We start from the raw sequence: 25796 nt of genomic DNA, 5'->3' as shown, positions 1-25796 counted from the left end.
TAACAATTAAGTTGTACAATTGTAATAATAAACCACATTTTTGCAACCAGTCTCATTATTTAATAACCACACCTCATATGTATGTATGTTTTGTTTGAATTTGAAAATACAGTGGTATCTCGCTAATCCGAACCTCTTTAGTCCGAACCCTCCAGTAATCCGAGCTGCGGTTTGAAAGAAGAAGAGTTTTATTTATTACGTATTATTATTTTGTGTACTATTATTTTTATTTAATAATTATTATTTTAACTATTATTTGTTTATTTTATTATTATTACAGTACAGTATTTTTTTCATGCTGTCAATTGCACGGTTATACCGGAGGCCTATTTTGATTTATTGTGTGTTCACGTTTGCATTTTTATACTGTACAGTACAAACTGTATTGTCGGAATGAATCACAAATATACACAAAAAGAAGAAATTCAGAACGTGCATAATTTGATTAAAAATAGAAATCCAGATGATGATATTTCACAAACAGATGTTATAGAATGGATTACAGGTAGAACCGAAAGTGAATTCGAAATCAAATCAGACACTGAAATTATAAATATGACGCTACAGAATGAATTAGAAGACGATGATGACCATGAAGAACTCAAAGAAAAAAAAGTAAAACATGAAGAGGCAGCTGACAGTTTTAATATGTATAGAATGTGCTAAGCAGAATGATACGCCATTCCACAAAATTGTGTTGCTAATGCAGCTCCGAGAAGAAGCATTTGAAAAAAGTTTAGCTACCAAGAAGCAAAAGAAAATCAGTGACTTTTTTTATAAAGAAATAAAAAACTTTTTTGTGTGTGTTGTTTTGTGAAACTTTTTTTGTGTTGTGTACAAGAAAGCGATATTTTTTACGCAAATTAAGTTACGTACTGAACTATGCAATTTTATTAAATCAGAATCCTCAACAATACGGTACATACAAATTAAAATTTTTTACTAAAATAAACTTGTGTACCGTTTTTTTTTTTGTTTTGTTTTACATTACAGTACAGTAGCTTTTTCTATCAGTTAATTTATTTACAGAATTAAATTGATGTACCATTAGAATCTGACTATTTTTTTCTTAAATACTAGTTATTGTTGTCTCGTGGGGGGAAATTCATTAATCTGAACGAGCACGGTTTTTTATTAGTTCGGATTAGTGAGATACCACTGTAACTTATTGTTCATATCAGGTTTTCACATCTGGAACCATTCTTCTTTTTTTTTCATATGCACTGTATTCTTTTTTACATGGTTTTCATTTACACGATTTTTTCTGGAACCAATCTACCGTGTAAATGGAGAATTGGGTGTGCGTGATAATACTGGTAGCTTTTCTAAAGGTATACAGAAAACGACACAGTCTCACCATAAATACTGTTACAACTTCCATATCCTCCCCCCACTGCCCACAGAGTTGCACAAGCCTAGTTCTATTAGTGGTGCTGTGCGCAGTCAACATTTGCATGTTTATCAGTAGAGAAAAAAAGAGAGAGAGAGTTGTCTAGCTGTACGGATTAACATGTAGTGGGGAGATTATGAAAACTGTGCAGCTGTAATAGCACTTCATGAGGTTGAAATGCAGTCACCTGTTATTTTCAACACACTAAAAACACTTGGGATCAGCAGGATGTTTGTGTATTGTACTATTAACCATTATAATGGTACAGAAGAAGTATCTGACTGCCAAAGAACATGTCGACCAAACTGCATTAGGATGCAACAGCCTGTGAAAGTACACCCCCTCTGTAATCCTGTGAGAACACAGAAAGTAATGTTGCAAGAGATGAATGTTTTGCAGAGAATGATGACGTGTACCAACTGATGACCTGGAGGTGAGAGTCTATTGTTGTTCTACTGGACACTTCGTAACACCACAAATTATGATCACAGAAGGTGATAAAATCAAAGACACTTCTCCAGCAGTATGCAAACAATAGACACAGAGATATCCTCTTGACAGATGAGATTTTCATCACTGAAGAGTCATTTATCAGCCAAAATGATTGGGTATATGTCCCAGATATAGCACATGCCATAGAACCCAGGATTTAGAGAGGTTGTCACCCTGTATCAGTCATGGTTAGGTTGGGGACTCAACTCCTGCACACAAGGCAAGGACCACACAAAAGCACTTGGAGGTGAATGTGCCTGACAATATATCACCATCTGATTTGCTGCCTGTAAGTCCCAATTTGAATCCATTGGACTTCAAATTGTGGTTGGAGCTTGAGAGAGAGAGAGAGAAGTCTGCAAGAAACAACACCACACTCAGCACCACCAGCCTGAAGATGAATTTGGAGTGAGTAGTGGCAGCATTTCTGTTGAGTGATGTGCATGCCACCATTGATATGTAGCCTCACAGACTTCAGGCATCCATGAAGGTTAATGTGCATGCATGTTATACATGTTGTTTCATGTGCTGAAAGCTGTAAATGATTTAGTGATAGATTAAACGTTTATTTACTGTTCAAATTGTAATGGTATTTATGGCTATACTAGGTATTATGTGAACTGCAGCACATGGAAATGGATATGAAGCTGGTGACAGATAAGAAAGCAGATGATAGATACAATTATCAGTATGGTGGAATAGAATTAAGGAGAAGACAGGTGACTAGGCATATGCCACATGGCTCTGTACAAGCACAGTATTGTTTAACTTACACATTACTGATATTGGGAGATGATTTGAGGGAGAGATATTTAAATAGCATCTAAGAGAGAATATAAGAGGGCACACCTGGAAGTTGTGTAAGCTTGTATTTAGTAAAGGCATGATTAGATATTTTGCTTGGAAAAACAGTGAAAGAGTGGAAAATTTGGTTGCAGGTGTTTTGTCAGAGAATAAATTTAAGAAATATTACAGAACTTTGTAAGAATAACAAGTTGGGTGGGCCTTTCATGATGAGTCTTTTAGATAATAATCATAATAATAATGTTTCCATTTGTGCCAGCTATTGTCCCATCTTTTGACACTGCTACAGTCATGATATGTGATTTGAGTATAATGATCATCAATGATTTGAACTAGAAAATAAAATCAACAGTATTGATACTGATAAACCCCTAGAAGTAATCTGGACTGATCTAAGAGAGAAAATCAAGGAATGTGCTAAAGATCTTCTGGGTGAGACAGAGAGGAGAGGAAGGAAGCCCTGGATTACTAAGGAGGTGATAGAAAAAATGGATGAAAGAAGAAAACGGAAGAATAAGAACAAAGATGAAGCCCAAGTCAGGTATAAAGAGATCAATAAACAAGTAAAAATCCTGGCTAAAAAGACAAAGGAAGATTGGCTTAATCAGGTCTGCAAGGAAATAGAGGAAAATGATACAGCAAAGGATATGAGAAAGGTCTATAAAGGCTTGAACTTGATTTCAGGGAAGAAGAGAACGATAAAAAACAGTGCTTCGAAGGATGAAAGAGGAAAGATTTTGTTGGAAAAAAATGATATGTTACAAAACTTTATGGAGATGAAGATAATCTGGAATGTGATCAGATAGAAAATGATGATGCCCCAGAAATTAAGGAATGGGAAACCGAAGCAGCCATTAAAAGAATAAAGGATAGAAAAGTTCCAAGAGTGGATAATATTCAAGGAGAGTTACTGAAGGCATTGGGAAAGGAAGGAATAAAACTTCTATCCATCATCTTTAATAGAAGTCTGGAGGAGGATATAATACCTAAAGACTTCGTCAGATCTATTTTTATTCCTATTCCCAAGACTACAGGAACAATCTTTTGCAACGTGGCTAATCGAGCTGATAGTTCTGTGCTTGTTGCAATCCACTGTTCCTGTAGTCTTGGGAATAGGAATAAAAATAGATCTGACGAAGTCTTTAGGTATTATATCCTCCTCCAGACTTCTATTAAAGATAATGGATAGAAGTTTTATTCCTTCCTTTCCCAATGCCTTCAGTAACTCTCCTTGAATATTATCCACTCTTGGAACTTTCCTATCCTTTATTCTTTTAATGGCTGCTTCGGTTTCCCATTCCTTAATTTCTGGGGCATCATCATTTTCTATCTGATCACATTCCAGATTATCTTCATCTCCATAAAGTTTTGTAACATATCATTTTTTTCTATACATTGGGCTAATCAACCCAATGTATAGAAGAATGGAACAGATGATAGAAAGGGAATTAAATGAAACACAGTTTGGTTTCAGGAGAAACAGGGGAACCAGGGAAGCTATCACAACACTATGGATATTGGGGGAAAAGAGTGATCGAGTGCAATAAAGATTTATATCTATGCTTTGTGGACTATGAAAAAGCTTTCGATAACATTAATCACTCTGTTTCATTTAATATTTTGCATAAAATAGGAATAGATAAAAATATTATGAGAATTTTGTTCAGAATACACAAAGCTCAAGAAGCCAGGGTCAGATTTGAAGGAGAGGATACTGAATGGATCCCCATAAGAAAGGGTGTGAGACAAGGGTGTGGGTTGTCCCCACTCCTTGTTAATGTCTATAGTGAATGGATGATGAGGAAGGCCTTGGAAGATTTGATGGATGGAATAAGGATAAACGGACACCTGATAAATAATATAAGATATGCAGATGACATTGTACTTATGAGCGAAACAGAGGAAGGCTTGCAAAGAATTTTGAACAGACTGAACAGGGTTATAAATGAGAGATATAAAATGAAAATAAACATTCAGAAGACACAAGTGATAAAGATTTCAAGGAAAGGAAATGATGGGATGGAAATCACTTTGAACGGACAAAGAATAGAAAATGTAAAAAGTTTTGAATACCTTGGGAGTTGGATAACAGAAGACAGTAGATCTAATTATGAAATTAAGAACAGAATTAAAAAAGTAAAATCAGCATTTTTCCAAATATATCACATATTAGGAAACAGAAATCTAAACAAACAGTTAAAAGTAAGAATCCTCAAGACAATGATCTGGAGCGTGGGGACATATGGTTGTGAGTCCTGGACGATCAATAAGGAGATGAGTGACCGATTGAATGCATTTAAAATGTGGTGCTTGAGAAAAATGGATCATATCAGCTGGATCAAAAGAGTGAGCAATGAAGAGGTTCTTAAAAGATTCAAAATGAAAAGAGACTATATGGCTAGTATCCAAAGAAGAAAAATAGCGTTTGCAGGACATTTGATGAGGGGTTCTTCTGGAGAGATTCCCAGAATAGTATTGCAGGGGATGGTGGAGGGAAAGAGAGGAAGACCCTGACTTCAATGGAAAGACAACATCAAAGATTGGATGGGCAAGAAATAGAGAGGCATGGAAGCAGATCGTTCATCAGCTGCAACCCTCTTAAAGAGGAGACCACAGGATTAGATTAGATTATCAATGAGTTTGGATAAATTCTTCATAACAATTGAATCAGTGAACGGTAAATTTGGCCTGAACTTTCAGGCAATTTGTTTCAAAGAATCCTTTAATTAGTTTAGCTACAGTGTTCTATAACACAGTTATTCTCATTTGGCTGGGCTGAATAGATCTGGAGACATCCCACAATTAAAATAAAAACACATACAATAAGAATTTTGAAATGCAATTAAATGTAAAGTACCAGCTTTTTGTTGAAAGTATTTCCACTTGGTTATACTATAAATTAAAAATGCCAAGAAATTATATTCTTGGTTTAATCAAGTGTAAGCAAACAAAGCTTGCATGTGAAGCAACTTTATGACTGGGTAACTTGTATATAGAGGCTAATGACTTCACATTACTTGCCTTAGTATCCCATAATGCAAAGCATATAGCCTTATAGACATGTATAATCCTATGCATTATTGGAAGGGTCACAAACCAGACTGGTTTCGATCTTTATTGAGGTATGTTAAAGTGGAGGGATGCCTCTCCAAAAACTCTAGTGATCAACAAGATCACTCTAAATCTCAGTGAGTGATCCTAAAGGATCACTACTAAACTCATCACTCCTGACCTGAATGATTCTACGACAGGAAACTCCGTAGTCGCTTCGCTCAATGACAGGCAAAAACCTGCCACCAGGCAAAGCCTCTCTACTCCACAAACCCAAAGATGAACATTATCAAATGTCATTAGTGGGAGCTAGACCCAGAAGAGATTTTTATTGAGGTGTCATCAGTGGGAGACAGACCCAGAAGTGATACCAAGGTTGAAGTAATGCAGAAGTCATATTTCCATATACAAGTATCCAAAAGGTGTCACACTTATTATCAAAATACTCTGGTAGTGACTGCTCCCATAATTAATAGCATTATGCATGTCCATAAGGATATGTGCTTTGCATTATGAGATACTAAGGCAAATGATGTGAAGTCATGAGCCTCTATATATGAGTTGCCCAGTCGTGAAGTAACTTCATGTATACAAATTTTGTTTGCTTACACTTGGATAAAGGATTCAACCAAGAATATAATTTCTGGACATCTTTAATTTAAAGTATTAGTTTATTATGTATTTCCTTTTCATTTTTTAGAATACTGTGCTGAATTAAAATTTTTGATTAATCCTTCACAAAAATCTTGTAAAGATGCATGCCCCCTATTCTTTTATATGCTGATTTTTTTTCTTAGTGTGTGTGCATGAATTTTAGCAAAAAAATTAAAAACAACAATAAATTATCTTTCTTCAATAAACTGTAGTATTATGAAATCCATTTTTGAATCCAGATTTTTAATATCTGTCTATTATTGCTTTTTCTTTTTTACAGTTGTTTCTATCTGTCCCTTATCTTGCTTTATGTTTTCTTGACAACTGGCTGTCTCTAACCAGTAGCTCTGGGATCAGGCACTGTGCAGAGTCATTTATGTTATTACAATAATTAAACTCAAAACCCCAACAATAGCTGTATTTATTTAATTTCAGAAAAATTTACTTTCTTCTGAATGACTTGCTTAAGTAATGATTAACTGAAAGGTGACATAATGAGCAAATCTCCTGAAAGGAATACAGAGTGGAAATGGATGAGGACAAGATGTTAGAAATACAGCTCAGTCTGGATGCTAACAAGGTAGTTGGATTACATGGTGCATTTTAAAAGAACATGTAAGAGAGAGCTGACAGCACCTGCAATGCGCTATTAGCTCTTTCTTTTGCAAATTGTCATTTGTGTTGTCTAAGAAGAGTAGAATGTGAAGATGTACATATAAGAAAGTTTTTTTATTGATCTAAACAACCAGATATTTTGATCTGAAACTGACAGACAATCTTCATTGTAATTGAAGATTCAAAAAGGTAGAATAATAACAATGGATTTCATAAGCAAGAAGCAAGCAATGTAGAATAGTGGAATCAAAATAGAGAATTAAGGTAATTCTTTAAGGTAATTAAGGTCTTCAAGAAACCAGCTAGAAGGAAAACTGAATAAGTAGGAAAAATTTTTAAGGAGGAAAAATGTTCAAGGAGGAAAAATTGAACAGCTGGGAGGAAAACTGAACCAATTCAGGAATGTAAATTTCTTCAGGAAAAGGTGAGAGTGTGAATAAAGGAAAAACAGATACCAGAAAAGTAGGGTTTAGGAGAGTAGTGACTCAGAGGAAGGTAAAAGGCAGACTGTCACTGACCTCTGTGCTGTGGTTATTTTCCCAGTTTGAACATGACTGATATTATGAGGAATCAAAAGGAGGTATTCAACTGTTTGATGATCATGAAAGTTTGGTGAGTATGACAAGGAATGACTATTATGATACCTGCTCAGGCAGACTTAAATAAACTGATATAGTGGAATGAATGCCAGATTAGTGTTTCAAAATATAAAGTTTATATTTTGGATCAAAAAGTGGACATGCCAAGTACTATATCAATGAGATCCTACTGCAGGAAATTAAGAAAGTATGAGATTTGGGTGTAATAGTGGATTAGGGAAATGAAGTTGTTCAAGGGTCTTGTTAATAGAATGGTAAGGAAAATAGAGAACTATTGGAGTAATGAGAAGGATACTGAAATAAATAAGAAATAAAAAATAAGTAAAAATAAGAAAGTCATTATACTTTAGTACAAGACTGATCCAACTGCATCAGAACTACTATATATATATATATATATATATATATATATATATATATATATATATATATATATATATATATAATGAAAGAATGTGAATTAAGGAAGGAGCACAAAGTGCTATCCCTACAAGATGATTAAGAATGTGGTCGACAGGGGAACAAGGAATAGATTATTTTTTGTGGAGTGGTGAATGAATGAATATAATGTATTGCCTAAGTTGGTGGTAAGTGCATCAATGCTTATTGAATTTAAGTAAAAGTATAATAGGTATAAGGAAAACTGGAGTGCACTTCATTGGTGGAGCTTGGAACATTTTAGAAATATAATAATAATAAACATGAAATATTAAACAAGTGATTTGTCTGTGAGACTCTCTCCTCTTTAAAATGAAAATGGCAATTATAAAAATTAGCAAAATAATATAATGCAAAATTAATTCTGTATAAGGTAACTGAAATACTTCCTAAAAATTTGTTACAGAAACAAAATATTTGCACTTACAATTTCATCATTATGTGATTTATCAAATTTGCCTAGTAACTGATATAATGAAAGACAAGCATAGGGCAACAACTCAGTAACATAGAGCAATATTGCCACAATATCTGAGTGCAGCTGATTAATTCTTGCTTCACTTGGGAGTGCATGAGAATAATGGCTAGTTAGATGGCTAAGTGATTCATATAACACCTTGGTATAAATTTCTCTGGCCAATGGATAAGGAAGCTGACTCATAGTATCATACTGCAGCCCACGAAGGTATAAATACCACATCTGAATGCTGTATGAAATACGTTCTCCCTATGGTGAAAAAAAAAAAAAAAAAGAAAGAAAAAGAAAAAAAGTTATTGCTCTAAGATACTGTTTTACAGCACATTGATTAATAAGTATTTAAAAAAAATTCAGTTTTATTAGTTAATATGATAGGTGTGTGTCTATCATTAACACACGATATTCTCAGCTGTTTTAAGGCAGCATATCATAGATGGTCAAGCACTATCCCATACAGATTTCATTAGAATCTGTCCAGTTGGATAAACGGCGATGAGACTTTAGATATCTGCTGAAATTTGCAAGTGTTTTTTTTTTTTTTTTCAGGTTTAAGGAGTCAGCTGAAACACAGGACAAAGAGAAGTCTTCATATCTTTAATTAAAATTTTCCGCTTATTATGTAGTCTTGTTTTCTTCTTATAGTTTAACTATTTCACACAGAGAGCAATATGAAGGACTGGTTTATTTATAATTCAGAAGATTTAGTTAAGAAGATAATGTTCATTTTGCTAGTATTTTGTGCTAAATTAAATATGTGTGTGTGTGTGTGTGTGTGTGTGTATATATTAAATGTGTGGGGGGGGGATAGATCTTTGATTTTTTGATTAAGTCATAAGTCATAGTTTTTAAGTCATAAGAATGGCAGCAAAAACTTGTACTTTAGACACTGCCCTGTTGTGACAAGTTAAAGTAGTTACTACAGAGGAAAACCTTTGTCTCGATGAGCACAGTCATTGCTGCAGTGATGATGATAATACAGTATATTCAAGGAAAATCTGATACTAAAAATATCGAGATTAAAAAAAATTATTAGAAAATTGACCAGAGAATTAAAAAAATGGAAAAACATTTAATGAAACTTACAAGGATAAGAAAAAGGATTAGAACTAGACGAGGGCAGAAAGCACTGAACTTGGTAAGTCTTTGACTCTATGAGGTCTTGGGGTAATAATAATAATACCACCACCAAGGTAAGTCAATTAAAAGCTAAGAAAAAAAGAGGCGATATGATATGGTGATTCAGTCATAGTGCTTGCTGAGGGAATCACAAGTTCTAGCTTCTCAGGACCGAAAATTAAGTAGCAACAAATATAGTATGAGAGATGATATGAAAGGTCTGTTGGAAAAAGCAAGAAAGAAATGTGAGAGAGTAAAAAATTGTCGTATCTATGATAGTACCGAAGTAAGAAGGGAAACGATAATAAATGATTCAACACACAGGTTGTGTAGAAGAAATGGATGCGAGTTTTAAGATGTGCAAAGTGCATCAGGAGCCTGGAAAATTACTCATAAGGATGAGACTTAAGGTAGAGAGTCAGGGAAATTAGATCGTCAAGGAAGGAATGGGGAAGAAGGGGTATGCATATGTGATAAACATATGAATGGCTTTGGACATGGTTATGCAACTGGCAAAGAGGTGGATATATATGCTTTGGATTTGGACATTGTGAGTATGTCTGGGGAGGGAAAAGAGAAAGTTCTACAAGGACAAACTGACTGCATATCTAATTATAAAAATAGGACAGATGGTAATTTGGTATGTCTAAATACAAATGCCAGGAGCATCACAAACAAAGGGATCGAGTTCATTGCTTTACTGAATATGTTGTGGCATAAGATTGGTGGAATTAGCGAAACCTGGCTATCAGAATCAGGTATGGTAACAGAGATTGAGTGTAAAGGATACACTATTTTTAGGAATGGAAGAAGAGATAGGAGAGGAGGGAGAAGTTATCAAATGATTTAAGACTAGTTAGGGTAGAAATGACAGTAAACAATTATGATAATAATGTCCCATGCAGCAATGAGTTTGAGGCCACCTAGTGTGGAGGCTAACAGAATGAAATATATGGTGGAGTGTTGTTACAGACCTGGTGGATCAGTTGTAGAGGATGATGAAATGCATCACCAGTTTAGTTTAATGGTACTAAACAAGTGATCATTATAGGTGACTTTAATTACCCAGACATTGACTGAGTAGAAGGGAAATCTCATGATAAAAATGGACAAGAATTTATTGAACTGCTACAGGACAACTTTCTCAAGTAGCATGTGAAATGCTACTTGAGACGGAATTTGAGGTCAAAGAGGATTACATTTGTTCATAGAGTCAAAAGGGGTCTCCGTTAAAATTATGACTATTTTACCATCAGTTGGTGACAGTAATCATGCCATGCTTTCTTGGGGAATCTAATTATATTGATGCTGAACTATAAAGCTGGAAATTATGATCAATACGTAGGAGAATAGTGTCTTTGGTGCAATGTTATCAGTTCCTGAATGGGAAATGTGTCAGAAATACATAGAAATCTTTGAAAAAGATATCTGAATGTATCTCTAGAATTCGAAGAATAAATAGGGTGGGAGTGAAACGAATGTGCAACTTTATAAAGGTAACAAGAGATCCATAAGAAGAAGATAATATGGAAAGAATATCATGAGAATAAGAGTGAGAGGAATTATGAAATAATTAAAGTGCAGGCCAGAAAAATAATGAGCATTGTGCAAAAGCTAAACTGAAGTATGAAAGGAAATTGGTGCCAGGCTAAAGGCAATCCAAAATAATTTTATTGTTATGCCACAAGCAAAAGAAAGAATGAATACAGAAGAATAACTTTACTGAATGTAGACGGTACTCTAGTGTCAGAAGCTAATGAGATTATTCAATTAATGAGTGCTCACTTGGCTAAGATATATCAACCAGGTGTATGTAACATGGTGCACACTGCTGTCGCTACTACTACATTGGATGAACAATAAGAGCTGCATGAGAATGAGGTTGCTGCATAACCTAGATATGGCAAGGGACAGATAGAATATCAGTATGTATGCTAAAGGAATGTTCAGCTGAACTGGCTAAGCCTTTCACATGTTTGTATATCTTGAGTCTCAACTCAGGAATGATATCACAGGAATGGAAGGAATGTATGGCAGCACCATTGTACAAGGATGGTTCAAAAACTGATTTGCCTAACTACCAACCTATCAGTCTGGTGTGGTGGTAAAGATTTTAGAGAAGTTGGTAAGAATTCGATTACAGAAAAAGGTAGACAGACAAAACTATACTCTGCAAGGAATGGCAGAGGTTTACTGAATGAATGTCATGTTTTTAGCAATTTGTTCATATTTTATAACAATGTTATGGCTGAGTTGGGTAAAGGGAATGGATACTCTAGGATAAAGTTGGATTTTGGTAACTCTTGACTTGGATAAGTGGATGGTTAGCAAACATATATCAAAAAATGATATATGGTGGGTGTGAATATGCTAGATTTACGGTACCTCAGGATTCAGTCCTTGGGATATGGTCTTTCAGTCTATACATTAATGACATTAGGGAGGGTCTAACAGGAGATATGCAATTGTTTGCTAATGATGTGAAGATAGTCAATGCAATTAGGGATGTTACTGATATCTAGTACTTACAGAATGATCTGAATAGGTTGGAAATTTGGGCAAACAAAAATGGCTATCGGTTTAATGTAGGAAGTATTTTACCTTGGGTATAACAAACGTTAAAGATAAAAGCTATTTTAAACCTGGATTTACTCCATTTCCCAAGTAAGCAAACAGACAAGTAAGTCAAGTTTGTGCCTGCAAGTATTGCAATTCGGGCCTATAAATAAAAGATGGTACACACTTTCCACACCTAGTAAAAGTGACTTGTGACACGACGACAAGCACATCACAAATAATAACAGCGATCAACAAGTTCAAAGACTCCTGCCCCCAATCGCGCATACATGCACAACAAGACTTATAATTTGCACAAAGAGAACGAAGACAACTCGAAGAAAAATGTCAAAATGGTGACAACAGTTGGACTACCAACTACAGACAAGATAAACTGGTGAAAAAACCAATATACATCAGATGTAGCTTATGACAGAGACCACTGGCAAAACCTATTGCTGGCATCATTAGCCATAAATGGTACTTTAAGCTGAAAGAAGAATAGTTAGAGAAGATCTTTCACACGAGTCTTTGAATGTGTGGAGATGTCTGAGAAATAATAATAACAGTTGTGTGTCCCAGTGCTGTTGATTTTAAAAATTTCATATATTATGATGAAATTCCTTCTGGAATGTTATATTTTGTTTGCATTTATTCGACTTTCTTTTTAACTATTTTATATATATTAAATACATGTGATGTATGAAATATGATCCCTTGGTTTAGCTATAAATCTGTTCTCTTCTTTGGATAATTCTCTCTTATCATATTTTGAGAATCCTAAACTGAAAGATAATTGTAGTAAGGAGCAAAACTGAAATTGTAATATACTTATCTAAAACTTGAAATTATAAAATTCAAACAGCCAATTTTTGGTTGAAAAAAAAAAAGAAAGGATGTGGCCAAAAGAGTATCCAGGAAGTGTTGCTCACCAACTGTTTTGCATTTGACAGCTTTGAATAATGTACTACATCATAATCTAGCAAAGAAATAGAATATAATTACCTCAAAGAATGGCTTTGAACAGTTCCAATTATGACTTTCTGCATCTTGAAGAATTCCACCAATTATATATTTCATATGACAAGCGATCACATCCATCAAAATGTTTCGAACTAATTTTTCAGCTTTTTCACTTATTGCTTGTACAGATGATTCCGTCCTAAGAAATCCAAAAGAATTTTATTTCACTTTGTGTATTTTTCTTATGTAACTTTAAACAACAGTTATTTAATTCCTTTAAACTAATAAAAAAATCAAATGAATGTGAATAAATAATAACTCCTTTCTTTTTTTATATCAACCAAACATATGAGAAACTGCTATTGTGAGAAAGTGGTTAAGAAGAAAGAGAGGATCTATTGATGTGATTCTTGAACAGCTGGAGGATATAGATCTTGAGGAAAACAGCTTGAGAAAAACTTGTTCGGAAGACAGAAACAGATGGAATGAAACATGAATATGAGAAGTTAGTTTAGTAGATTTGGGGGGCAAGATCCTGAACAGATCTTCACTAGTGGATGCATGTATTTTTAAATTAGAAATTAGAGGAATAATGAAAGCCACTTCAGCAGAACAGCACCCATGGAAATATCTACAGAAAAGACACAAGCAGCTACAGAACATCAGAAGAAAAAGTGACTGGCATGAATCATCTATCAATGACAAATGAATCATCTATCAATACTGTCGCCATTTTTAATAGTAATATTCAAAAATGTTCATGCATTTTTTGGGAAGTTTTAAGTCCATCACCAAATTTAAGAATGATGTTCTAAACTTAGGCAGATTTGGAATTCGTACAGGGTTAGTAGCTGTATATGTGAGAAGCAGTCCTGCAATGTACCTTATGCTCTTGTATGTTGAACAAGCTATGAATGTGATGTGAATGTGAATGTGTTGGGGAAAGGCTAGAAATGTCAGCTCAAGAAGAGAAATGTGTCTGTAGATGTGGGTATTATCAAAGGTAAGAAGTAGTGAAATCTTTTTTACACTAAATAAGACAGAACTGTGTTTGGTTGTATTCATATTGATAAGACTGTCCTCGCCTGACTGGAAAATCACAAGAAGATCAGTATTTAAAGCACTGTTACTAGTATGATGGGCCATGATTTGTGCAGAAGGTAACTTGATTATTTATGTATTAGTTAGAAGATAAGGATGTTTGAGCAATTCAAAGTCTGTCAAATGAAAAAGAGAAATGGAGTGCATTATCAGCAAAACTGTAGATAAGATTTTAGATCAGTCAGAGAAGTTCATTTATGTACCTGAAAAAATAAACAGGATAAAAGTACAAGAGCCCTGGAGTATTATTATTATTATTTGACACCGCTAGGGAGTCAAAAGAGCAACAAAGCAATCAAAGATGGAAATGATCACACAGGAAACTAGTGATTTGACTGCAAAGACTGGAAGCAAATCATAAGAAAGTAGTTCAATAAGTAGACCTTTTTGGCAAGATCCATTAAATGTCCTGCAAATGAAAAGGATGATCACACAAGTTTATTCAGACTTTTTTCACTGTGGCTCATGTCTAAAGATGCATAATGCTAGCTTTATTGGACCTGCTGTGAGTAAAAGACTCATCCATACTGGTAGTCACTGATTAAATGGTGTGTATCTACAAGGTAGAGAAATTAAGTATGATAAGACACTTCCCATTATTTTAAAATGAACTGAAGTGCAGATAATGGAAAGATATTTACTGGTTCACTTTGATCTACTTTTTTTATTATTTTGGAAGAGGCTGAATATGGATGATGGTGAGGCAGAGTATCTCATCAATTTACAGGAATCAAAAGGCACATTGGTATTGTATTTTTCTCATGACTTTTTTTAATGAAAAATCCAAAGGAAGTATACAGTAAACTGTTACTGGTATGATGGGCAATGATTTATGCAGGAGGTAACTTGGCTATTTATGTATGACTTAAGAGGATAAAATGATGCCAGAGTGAGTTTTATCTTTAGGTTATGTTGTAATGATATCATCTGAGTGTGAGGGGATGACAGGACCAAAGTTCTGCTCAATGGGTTTGGCAAGAAACCAGAAGGCATGACAGCCATTTGAGAATAAGATATATTTTCTGCACTTTTTAATTATATATGCGGTATATCGACCTCACATGCAAAACGTTGCAAAACTTATAGCACATAAATACCATACATGAGCGAGAGATTAAAAAGGAAACTGTTGATGTGTTTCTTGAACAGCTGAAAGTTGTAGTCTTTGTGAAGACAGAGTGGAGGAGACTATTTCAAAGAGAAACAGCCTCCTTCACTCTCAATGATGGATTAAATGAGGAGGAAGAGATGCTACTTTTGGTAGGCTCGAAGCTAGACAGTAAATGGAAAGATAGCAGCTACTTGTGTATTTACAGTCTCAGATGAAACTAGATGAATGATGATGATGGCCAGTTTGGCAAAACACTAACCATAAAAGTACTTATAGAAGAGGCATAAGGTAAGAACAGAATATCTACTTCAATGAGTCTGTGAGTGATGATTCATTAATTAATTGGATTGTCGTTTGGATAGCATCAGACCATGTCAGTAATTGAACAGATAAGAAGTAGTGTCTGAAGGAGGGTAGAGAAATTCAGAAATTCAATTTAGAAAACTGAATATTATCAGTTTTCTAAACCGATAATATTCAAAGTGTGTGGTGGTGGTGGTGGGGAAATAAAGTGAGATTTTTCTTGCAAGAAAAAGGACAGGACCACATTTTAGTAGTACCAAAGGTTATCCTTGCTCCACTGAAAAACAGAAAGGAAACTAGTGTTTACATTGCTTATGGAAACACTGTAAGGTTTGTCAAAAATGAGGTAGAAGAATGGAATGTAAAGCTATGTATAGACTTTGAAGTTAGTGAAAGAATGTACAGGAAGGAGAACAATGGTGAAAGTTTAGAACCATGGTATTCTAGCATTGGGAAATATCAAGAGAGGGAGCTTCTACTCTGATACATAATGAATGACCAGAGAGGAAGATGGTGACCTAACTGCAAAGGCTAAAAGACATACCACGAGTTCATGGTGTGGTGAGGAGGCCTCTGTGTTAGACCCAATGAACTGCCTTGAAAATATCGACAGCATCACAAAGAGTTTCTCAAACATTTGATGGCTTATGTCTAAAGGTAGGTAGTGATCCCTAAGAGACCGGCTGATCATTAATCCACTGGCAGGTTTCCATGTGGCGAAAAAGTTGGTTGTTGAAGATCTCCACAACTTTTGAGTATTGAAATAAGGATCAATTGGACATAGTTTGATGGCTTTTATCATTATTTTTTTAATTGCTGAATATAGGTTTGTTTTCATGATGAAGGATAAATCTAGATATACAAGTAGAAAAGACTTAAAAGACACTAATGTTAAAGTTTTTGTTTTACGCCACTTGTGGTATGATGAAGTTTTTTAATTTATTTACTTGCCCAGCCTTGGTGTACGTGTTGAAGAATCAAGGTGTGGATAACAGATTTTATTATTATTATGCAGGATACTCCAGGGGAGTCGAAGGACTCATTGTGAAGGTAACTTTCATAGTCACACTACACCTAAATGCCTATTACAGCTCTCTTTTAATAGATTTACCAGACATACAACACCCAATGGTGCTCTAATCCACACAATAAAAAGTACACCTGGACTTCAAATGTTTCTGACCCGCACTCTACTGAGTTTTCAGGAATATTCTGATAATATCTCCTCTCCTGTATTTCTCAATGAAGATCACATTCTCTCAATCTGTCCTTGTATCTGCATTTCCATAGGTCAGATATTATCTTGGTTACCTGCTGCTGAGTCTTTATGATCATTCCCCACAGGACCAGCATAAATTTATATATATACATCTGATCCACAAATGAAACTTTGCAAAATCTATATCATATTAGTGTGGGTAAAAGGAAAGAAGAAATTTGTTGGCATGATTTTGAATAGATGATAGTTGTAGTCTGGGGATAATAGTGATGGAGGATGATCCAGAGAACAGTAGTAGAAGGAATGAAAAAGAGGAAGAAAAGGTAGTTCAATAAGTTTGAAACTGGATAGTAAATGGATGTTGACCAGCAGATGCTCTTGTTCTTATAGTTTTTGAAGAAAGTTGCTAATTCAGTAGAGCATTGACCATGACAGTACTTGTAAAAGAAGCATAGGGCAGAAAATGAATGTCTATAAGAAAGGGAATGGTGTGATTCTGTGAGAAAAGGATCATAATTTAATCACTCTCTTCAGAAAAGCATCAAGCAATGCTAGTGAGGCTTTGGGTATACCACCTAAAATGCGTGAATAGTATTCCATATTTGGATGAATTTAGGACTTAGTGTAAGTAGTCATATAGGTGAAAAGTAGTGCCTCACACAAAAAAGTACACCAAATTTTTTTGGTGGCTGAGATGTGTTTGTGGAATTGTGGTTAATTGTGTTTTGATATCTGAGTGTTATTAAAAATAAAGGGAAGTGTTGTAAGATCTTTCTTACAGGATTCTGTTTTAGCAGCACTGAAGTTGACAAGACTATCCTCACTCCACTGAAGAATAGTAAGGAGATCAGAATTTAAGGTATTTGTTATGGAAGATCTTGAGACTTTTGATAGTTTGCTAAATGAGAAGGAATATTGGAGAGTACTGTCATCTACACAGCTACGGACAGCATTTAAAATCAGTGAAAACAGTTCATTCATCAGGAGTAAGGGAGAAAGTGAAAGTACAGAGCCTTGGAGTACTCCAGTATTATTGGTGAGGAAATCAGGGGAGTAAGATAAGTAATGAATGGAGACCTGAGATGAAGCTGATGACCTAGTTGCAAAAAAGTAGAAGAAGATCAAATGGTAGTTTGCTGAGCAGACCACTGTGCCAGACCAAATCAAATGTCTCAGAAATGTTAGCAATCATATGAGTTCTCTAAACCTTTCCATAGCTTGAGTCCAGAAATGGATAATGACTGCTAGATGAGCTATGGGTCAAGATTGATGGAATCTATATTAGATTCCACCTATGGGTCAGGCTGTTGATAACTGTCTTCATAGTGTTTGAGAGAACAGAAGTGAGAGCAATTGGATGTTAGTTTGTTAGCAACCTTAGATTCCTTGTTTGTGTCCAAGCTATTTAGGATTCTTCTGATTTCTTTCTAGCAGAAAACTAAAGGTGGCAGGAGTAAATAATTCTTGGTGAATTATTCACTCACTGAGTGAATAACTTTTCAATGTTCACTGATACAGGAGTTAGATGAGAAGAATGATGCTGGTAATGGACAATGTTACAATAGTGCAACCTGGATGTGCAAGTGGTGTAAGCATGGGTGGGCAGAAGCTGCACCTAATAGCTTCTGCTAGAGACTAGAAGGCTTCACTGCCATTAGAACAGGAGGCAAGTTTGAAGCATTTGACCCTTTTAAAATCAGATTTGCATTTATGGATGTTTTTTTTAAGTTGTTGCAAGCAACAATGTAGGCTTAGTGTGATGCTGAAGTTTTAGTCTCAAACAATTTGTAATATGCTGAATTTTTTTTTCAAACTGGGTTGGAACATTTATTGGAGGACCAAAGCTTAGCTACTGGTCAAGAATTTTAGGTGGACTGAGGGATGAAGGCCTTCATTCCAGTTATAATTATTTCTGCTATTCAGCCTAAGCAGGTGTTTGGATCAGGAGAAGTGAAGCAGTAGTCAGACCGGAACAAAGGCTAGGTGTAGGTTGTTCTAAAAAGCATATGAAACTTATATCTAGATGGGGTCTGAATTACCAAGAGGAGAACTTACATCCACAGTGTATTTGGAAGGACAGTTTTTTTAGGAAGAGGTCAAGGGTGTTGGCAAGATGGTGATGGTTGTCCTGTATTCTGGTAGGAGCATGAATGGTTATCTGGTATGAATGCTGAAATAATTGCCATTATTAATGACCTAATGCAGACAGTCCATCATCCTACCAGATGTGGCTTAAGGAAAAGTTCTGGGGAGTTAGCATCAGCCTTGGCTTACCTGTGTAACAAGAGTTTTGCAACAGCACAAGTTCCAAAGGAGTGGCAGGAAGGTAAAATTGTTCCACTTCACAAAAGTCATGATAATACAATTGGGTGTTGTTACAGACCTGGTGGCCTAGTTGTAGGGGGCAAAGAAATGCATCACCAATTTAGTCTAATGGGTACTAAGTGAATGATCATTATGGGTGACTTTAATTTTCCAAACATTGATTCAGTAGAAGAGAAATCTCATGATAAGAAAGAACAGGAATTTATTGAATTGTTGCAAGACAACTTTCTCGAGCAGCATGTAAAAGAAGAACTCTAGGTCAAAGAGTGTTGGATTTACTCATAGCATCAGAAGGGATCTCTGTCAAGAATATGGCTATTTTACAACCAATTGGTGACAGTGATCATGCTGTTCTTTCTTGGAAAGTATCTACTTGTATTGAAGTTCCGATTAACAAAGGTTACATGCTGAACTACAAAGCTGGAAATTATGATCAACTTAGAAGTATACTACCTTTGGTCCCATGGTATCAGTTACTGAATAGAAAAAATGTCAGCAATGCATGGGAATCTTTGAAAAAGTGCTTGAATGAGGCGGTATCTCAATGTATCCTTAGTGTTCGAAGAATAAATAGGTTGGGAGTGAAATGGATGTGCAGCCTTATTAAGCAAGAGATCCACAAGAAGAATATGATGTGGAAAGAATATCATGAGAATAAGAGTGAGAAGAGTTAAGAAATATATAAAGCTCAGGCCAGAAAAGTAACAAATATTGTTACTAAGGCTAAAACAGAATATGAAAATAAATTGGCCATGTAAGCTAAAAGCAATCCAAAAGAATTTTATCGTTACGCCACAAGCAAAAGAAGGAATAAATGTGGAAGAAGAACTTTATTCGCAGATGGTACGAGTGTCAGAAGCTAAGCAGATTGTTCAGTTAATGAGTGCTCACTTTGCTAAGATATATCAACCAGGTGTATGTAGTATGGTGCACAGTACTACATTGGATGAAAAGTTAGAGGTTCATGAAAATGAAGTTGTTGAGCTGTTGCATAACCTGGATAAGAATTTGTCTATAGGGATAGATGGAATATCAGCCCATTTGCTAAAGGAATGTTCAGCTGAATTGGCTAGGCCTTTCACACATTTGTAACTTGAGTCTCAGCTCGGGAATGATACCACAGGAATATAAGGAATGTATGATAGTTCCATTGCACAAGGGTGGTGCAAAAACTGATGCGTCTAACTACTGACCTATTAGCATCCATGGTGTGGTAGTGAAGATTTTGTAGAAATTGGTAAGAACTTGCATACAGAAATGGGTAGACAAGCATTCTATATTCTGCAGGGAACAGCATGAGTTTACTAAAGGAAGGTCATGTTTTAGCAATTTGCTCATATTTCATAACAATGTTACGGCCGAGTTGGATAAAGGGAATGGATACACTATGATAATGTTGGATTTTGCTAAGGCATTTGATAGGATACCACACGATAGGCTGTTGTGTAAACCCAAGAATATGGGATTGGAATATAATCTATTGACTTGGATCAGGGGATGGTTGACAGATAGATATCAAAAAGTGGTATACAGTGGGTGTGAATCTGCCAGATTTAAGGTAACCAGTGGTGTACCTCAGGGTTCAGTCCTTGGGCCATTATTGTCAATCTATACAGTAATGACATCAAGCAGGGTCTATCATCAGATTTACAATTGTTTGCTGATGATGCGAAGATAGGCAGGGCAATCAGGGATGCTACTGATATTCAGCAATTGCAAAATGATTTGAATAGACTGGAAATCTGGGCAAACGAAATGGCTGTCAGTTTAATGTTAGTAAGTGTAAAGTTACTTTGAGTGCACTTTGGCATGATTAGAGTTCCAGCAGCATATTATATTAGCGGGGTTATGCTACAAGAAACTGAAGAGGCAAGGGATCTCGGTGTATTGGTGGGTAAGAATTTAAAGTTCAAAGGTCACAGAGCAAAAGTTGCAAATACAACTCAGAGGATAATTGCTATGTTGAAGCGAACCTTAAGGATAAGGAAGTAATTTTGCCTCTTTATAAGACCACACCTGGATTACTGTTGTGCAGATTTGGTCTCCCAGGTTCCAATGGGATAAAGAAGCCATGGGAAGGGTAAAAAGAAGAGATACAAAGATTATATCTGGATTATGGGATTTAGATTATGAGGATGATTGCAAGTATGTGGATTGAAGACAGGAGATTGTTAACAGGAGAAACAAGGGTGATATGGTAGAGGTCTATAAACTTTTAAATGTATTATGGTATTTTAAATGATGAAATTTTTTGTTATATGGAAGGTGGGGAGAGAACTCGGGGACATCCATGGAAGTTAAGGTTGTTCTCAGTCAAGAAAGGGGTAAGAGCTATGTTTTTCTCCCAGAGAGCAGTAAGTGAGTGGAATTATTTGCCTTTAGGGGTAATGAGTCCATCTAGTGTAAATGAATTTAAGGGAAGGTGTGATAGCTGGATTGGGTAATTTACAGTCTCCCTCGATGAGTCCTTGATTCCTGGAGTTTTCAGAATGATGATAATAATAATAAGACTAAAGCCAGAAATTACAGGTTGATCTGTATACCTGGAATTGTGGTTAAGGTATTGGAGAGGTTGGTGAGAACTAGGATACAGAGGTGGGTTGATAATAGCAGAGAGCAGTACTCTCAGTGCTGTAATCTAGGAGTACTGTTCTCTGTGATTGTCAGCATGGGTTAGTTAAAGAGGTAAAGTTTTACCAAATTACTATAACAAGGTAATGAGTGTGTTGGACAAAGGAGATGCATATACACATGCATATTTTGCAAGGGCTTTTGATAAATTGCCACACAACAAGTGATTAAACTGGAGCAGTGATTAGTGAGTTAGATAGGTATCTGCAAGTTGTGTATGGGAAGGGGTGTATCTTGAAAGAAGAAAGTCACTAGTGGTGTGCTACAAGGGTCTGTGCTTTGGGGCCACTGTTGTTTAACTTGTATATTAATGTTACTGGAATGGATTTAACTGTATGTGTACAACTGCTTGCAGATGTGATGCAAAATTTGAGAGAAGATGAGGAATCAAGCAAATGTTGTGGCCTTACAGGAGGACACAAATAGATTATATGAGTGGACAAGTGAGTGGAACTGTTAGTTCAGTGTTGCAAAGCATAAGGTTCTGAAATTGGTAGACAATGATGGGATGTGAAACATATACCTTTCACAGGAAAATTTTTAAGGAAGTTGAGGAGATAAGAGATTATTATTATTACGTGACACCTCCAGGGAGTCCAAAGGTTCATCGAGGGAGGACAACTACTCTACAGCTCTCTGTCTCCAACACTCAATTCATCAACTACAGCAAACCCCAACTACCATCATCATCTATACCAGTGCCATCTACTGCCCATCAACACTAGTATTTTTACAGACAATCACAAACACCCATGCTCATGCTGGGATTTGAACCCACATCTGGGATCGGTAGATAAGGACCTGAAGTTCATGGATCATAGTGCACAAGTTGTAAAGTGATCACATCAGATTATGACAATGATGTGGAGGTCCTTAACATACAGGAATAAAGAGGTTACAGTTATGTTGTATAAGGCCTTTATCAGGCTTCAAATGGATTATTGTGCACAGATTTGATCACCTGGTTTTCATAGTAATGAAGATATATTACAAAGGGCACAGAGATTTATTAAGATGATAAATGGTCTTTGTAATGTGGAATATGAAGAAAGACTGAAGGAATGCAATTTGCAAAGCCTGGTGAAGAGGAGGAATCAGTGATTGGTCTATAATTTATTTGCATTAAACAGTGAAAATAATATGATGACCACAGTAATAAACTTTAATGAAAAGCACAGATATTTCATATTGAAACTAACAATATATTATTAGTGTGTGTAAAACAAACAAGTCAAAACACAGAATACAAGGTAAATACAACAGCCAGTTTACCAATTAAAATGATTACCACATGTTAGTGAAATATTATTTAAAAAAGAGAGGAGGGAGGAGAGAGACAATCATTCCAATTCAAGTAAGGTTGGTGTAAAAGGGATTCAGAACTTTCTTTGAAAGCCGTTCATATTTAAAACTATTTCTATGGAGAAGCACCATACCATACCATTCATACCATAGGATATTGTGTTTAGTATCAATAGTATACTATACTAGACCAGTCTTTTGAGGTTTCAGGTATTCGATGTAAAACTGATGTTCATTAATTCTGTTCTCCACAGAATGCCCTGTCTGATCAAAGTATATCAAATTATATTCACAAGAGATCTGGTAAACAGCAGCTAAACATAGCAGTGACAGTGTCTTTTGTAGATGGTAACAGATGAGAAATTTTGTTGATAGGAAAATATGTGAGAAAAGTGAAACTTCATCAAAATTCTATCAATAGGTTCAGATTTGCCAGAAAATAAGAGATTGGAAACCTGTGATCTAGTAAAGAATCCTGAGGTGTTGGAATGTAGAAGTTATTATCTATTAGATTTGATGAGGGTTTAACCATTTAATTCTATTAAAGTTTTGACAATGAGAAGTTCTTGATGTAAGCTTGAAGGAGAGGAGCAAACATTATGCACTCTGTTAATTAATGACTTGAAAACACCAATTTTTTGGGAAGAATAATGAGCAGACTTTGATGTATATATATCTGCAAGTAAAGGTAGGTTTCTGATAAACATTGGTTGACAAAGTAACAAAGGCTGTGCAAGAAGAATGTCCAAGAATGGTAAGCTAACAGCATTTTCCATGGTGAATTGAATACATGGGTGAGGGCTATTGATCTGATATAGGAAGTAATAATTTTGTTTTCAGAATGAGGCCAAACAGCAAAAACATCATAGACTAGCAAAACCAGAGAGAGAGAGAGTTGGGGATAAATGGATGAAAACAAAGTATCTTTCTAAATGGTTTTCAAAAAATACTTTGCCAAAGGTGGAGAAATAGGGCTACACACACTGCTGTACCTTTAATCTGTTTATGGATCTTGTTTTTCCAGTTGAAGTATCCTGATTGTATAACAAATTCAAAAATCTTTACAACATGAGAAGAGAAATCACCATATAGAAAACTAACATTGCCAGATAACTTAACGTTAGTAAACAGAGAAAGAATACCATAACTGACTCTTATATTTCGGTATTCTTGATTTTTTCAAGATAATGTGTGGAATTCTTGAATGATCTGGATCGTCCAGTATGGGCAGTTAATAGGTTATATGTGGGAGAGAATTCACAATGGGTCTTACAGAACAACCTTCGTTGTGGATTTTCGGAAGATCATATAAATGAGGAGTCCTTCCAAAATGAGGGTGTACCTTATTCAAAGTATTTTAATCCCAGCTAACAACTTCATTAAGAAGCTTATGTAATTGTATAATGTGTGTTTTGGTAGGGTTATAACTAATTTCCTGTATCCTGTAAAAGGTAGTCTATCTTCCTCTCATATTCAGCCTTATCTACTACAACTACAGATTTTCCTTTATCCACCTTAGAAATAGATATATGTTTCTTTTGTTTTAATGGAAGCAGCACACAGAATTCAGAAGTAGATAAATTACATGGAGGTAATTTGCTTCTAAAGTGTTGTAGCAACTTCAAAGAAGTGTAATTTGTTAGCATCTTCACTCAAAAGTCCAGAATGATTGCATTTGAAGTTAAGTAAAAAAAAAAAAGAAACATCAAATACAGATTGGATTTAGTTATGGCAAAAAAATCATGACTTTTAGCTAGCACACTAGTCTCAGCATCAGTCAATAGGTATCCAGAAATGTTAATTATCAGTAAATTTCAGCTTACAACATAATAATACATATTTTCATAACAGCCCATTGTGAATGTCTTTCATAAGTGGATTAGTGACTGTTTTAAAACACAGAATAATTAAAGATTAGACTTTGTTGTATCAATCCTAACTAAACCCTTGTATAATGGAATCTAATGTTAATCTTCCAATTACTGAAAATTGTGCTCATGCCAAGACTCAAGTCGAAAACAAGCAGATCAAGGGTACTGCTAATTCTCTTGCACATTTCTTCATCACTATGTAAATATTGCATTCAATCTGGCTACTGTATCTGAATAAAGCTCTTACACCAGTTTTTAATACCACTAACTCATCCAATCTGTGTTCTGTCCTCTAGTTTCCCTCTCAGCATTTAGAGAGCAAATTATCTCTCAGCATTTAGAGAGCACTTTCTGGGCCTACCTAGAAAGTATAACTCACCAAAGTGAATACTTAACAATTACTCCTGCTATATCTGACATTTTTCTACCATCCAAATCCACATAACGGAATTTTTCCACAATAGTTCTTTTACTTGCTAGTCAAACAGATTTTTGTGTAACTTCTTTACATTGTATTCCTTGCCATGGATACTTTGTCACTCTCTCTCTCTCTCTCTCTATTTCACTGGCTTGCTTTTTTATAGTGTTCCTGTTCCTAATCATCACTCTCTTCATAATATTTAATCTACAACATTTTATTTTTATGAAACTCTTGCTTTAATCCCTCCCCTCTATTTAACTCCAATGAACTTCATTCTCTGACAGACAGTGAATGAGCAGGAAGTATATGATGAATTAAGTAAACTTGATGTTAATAAAGCAATAGGACTTGACAAT

General features: G+C 35.3%; 1 protein-coding gene across 1 annotated transcript in view; it reads right to left on the bottom strand.

Annotated features, from left to right (window-relative positions):
• The window catches only part of LOC150098204 (uncharacterized), a 264871-nt gene that overhangs the window by 155772 nt on the left and 83303 nt on the right, over positions 1–25796 (bottom strand). Inside the window, exons 6-7 of the mRNA XM_090406279.1 lie at positions 13199–13355; positions 8471–8770 (exon numbers count right to left, since the gene is read on the bottom strand). Of these exons, the coding sequence (XP_090262405.1) occupies positions 8471–8770; positions 13199–13355 (457 nt within the window). The remainder of the gene's footprint in view (positions 1–8470; positions 8771–13198; positions 13356–25796) is intronic.

This window comes from Typopeltis vanoorti, chromosome 16 (assembly GCF_054136105.1).
Source record: "Typopeltis vanoorti isolate ZY-2024b chromosome 16, IOZ_Tvanoo_1.0, whole genome shotgun sequence".
Lineage (NCBI taxonomy): Eukaryota > Metazoa > Arthropoda > Arachnida > Uropygi > Thelyphonidae > Typopeltis > Typopeltis vanoorti.
This window is presented reverse-complemented; position numbering and strand designations above follow the sequence as displayed.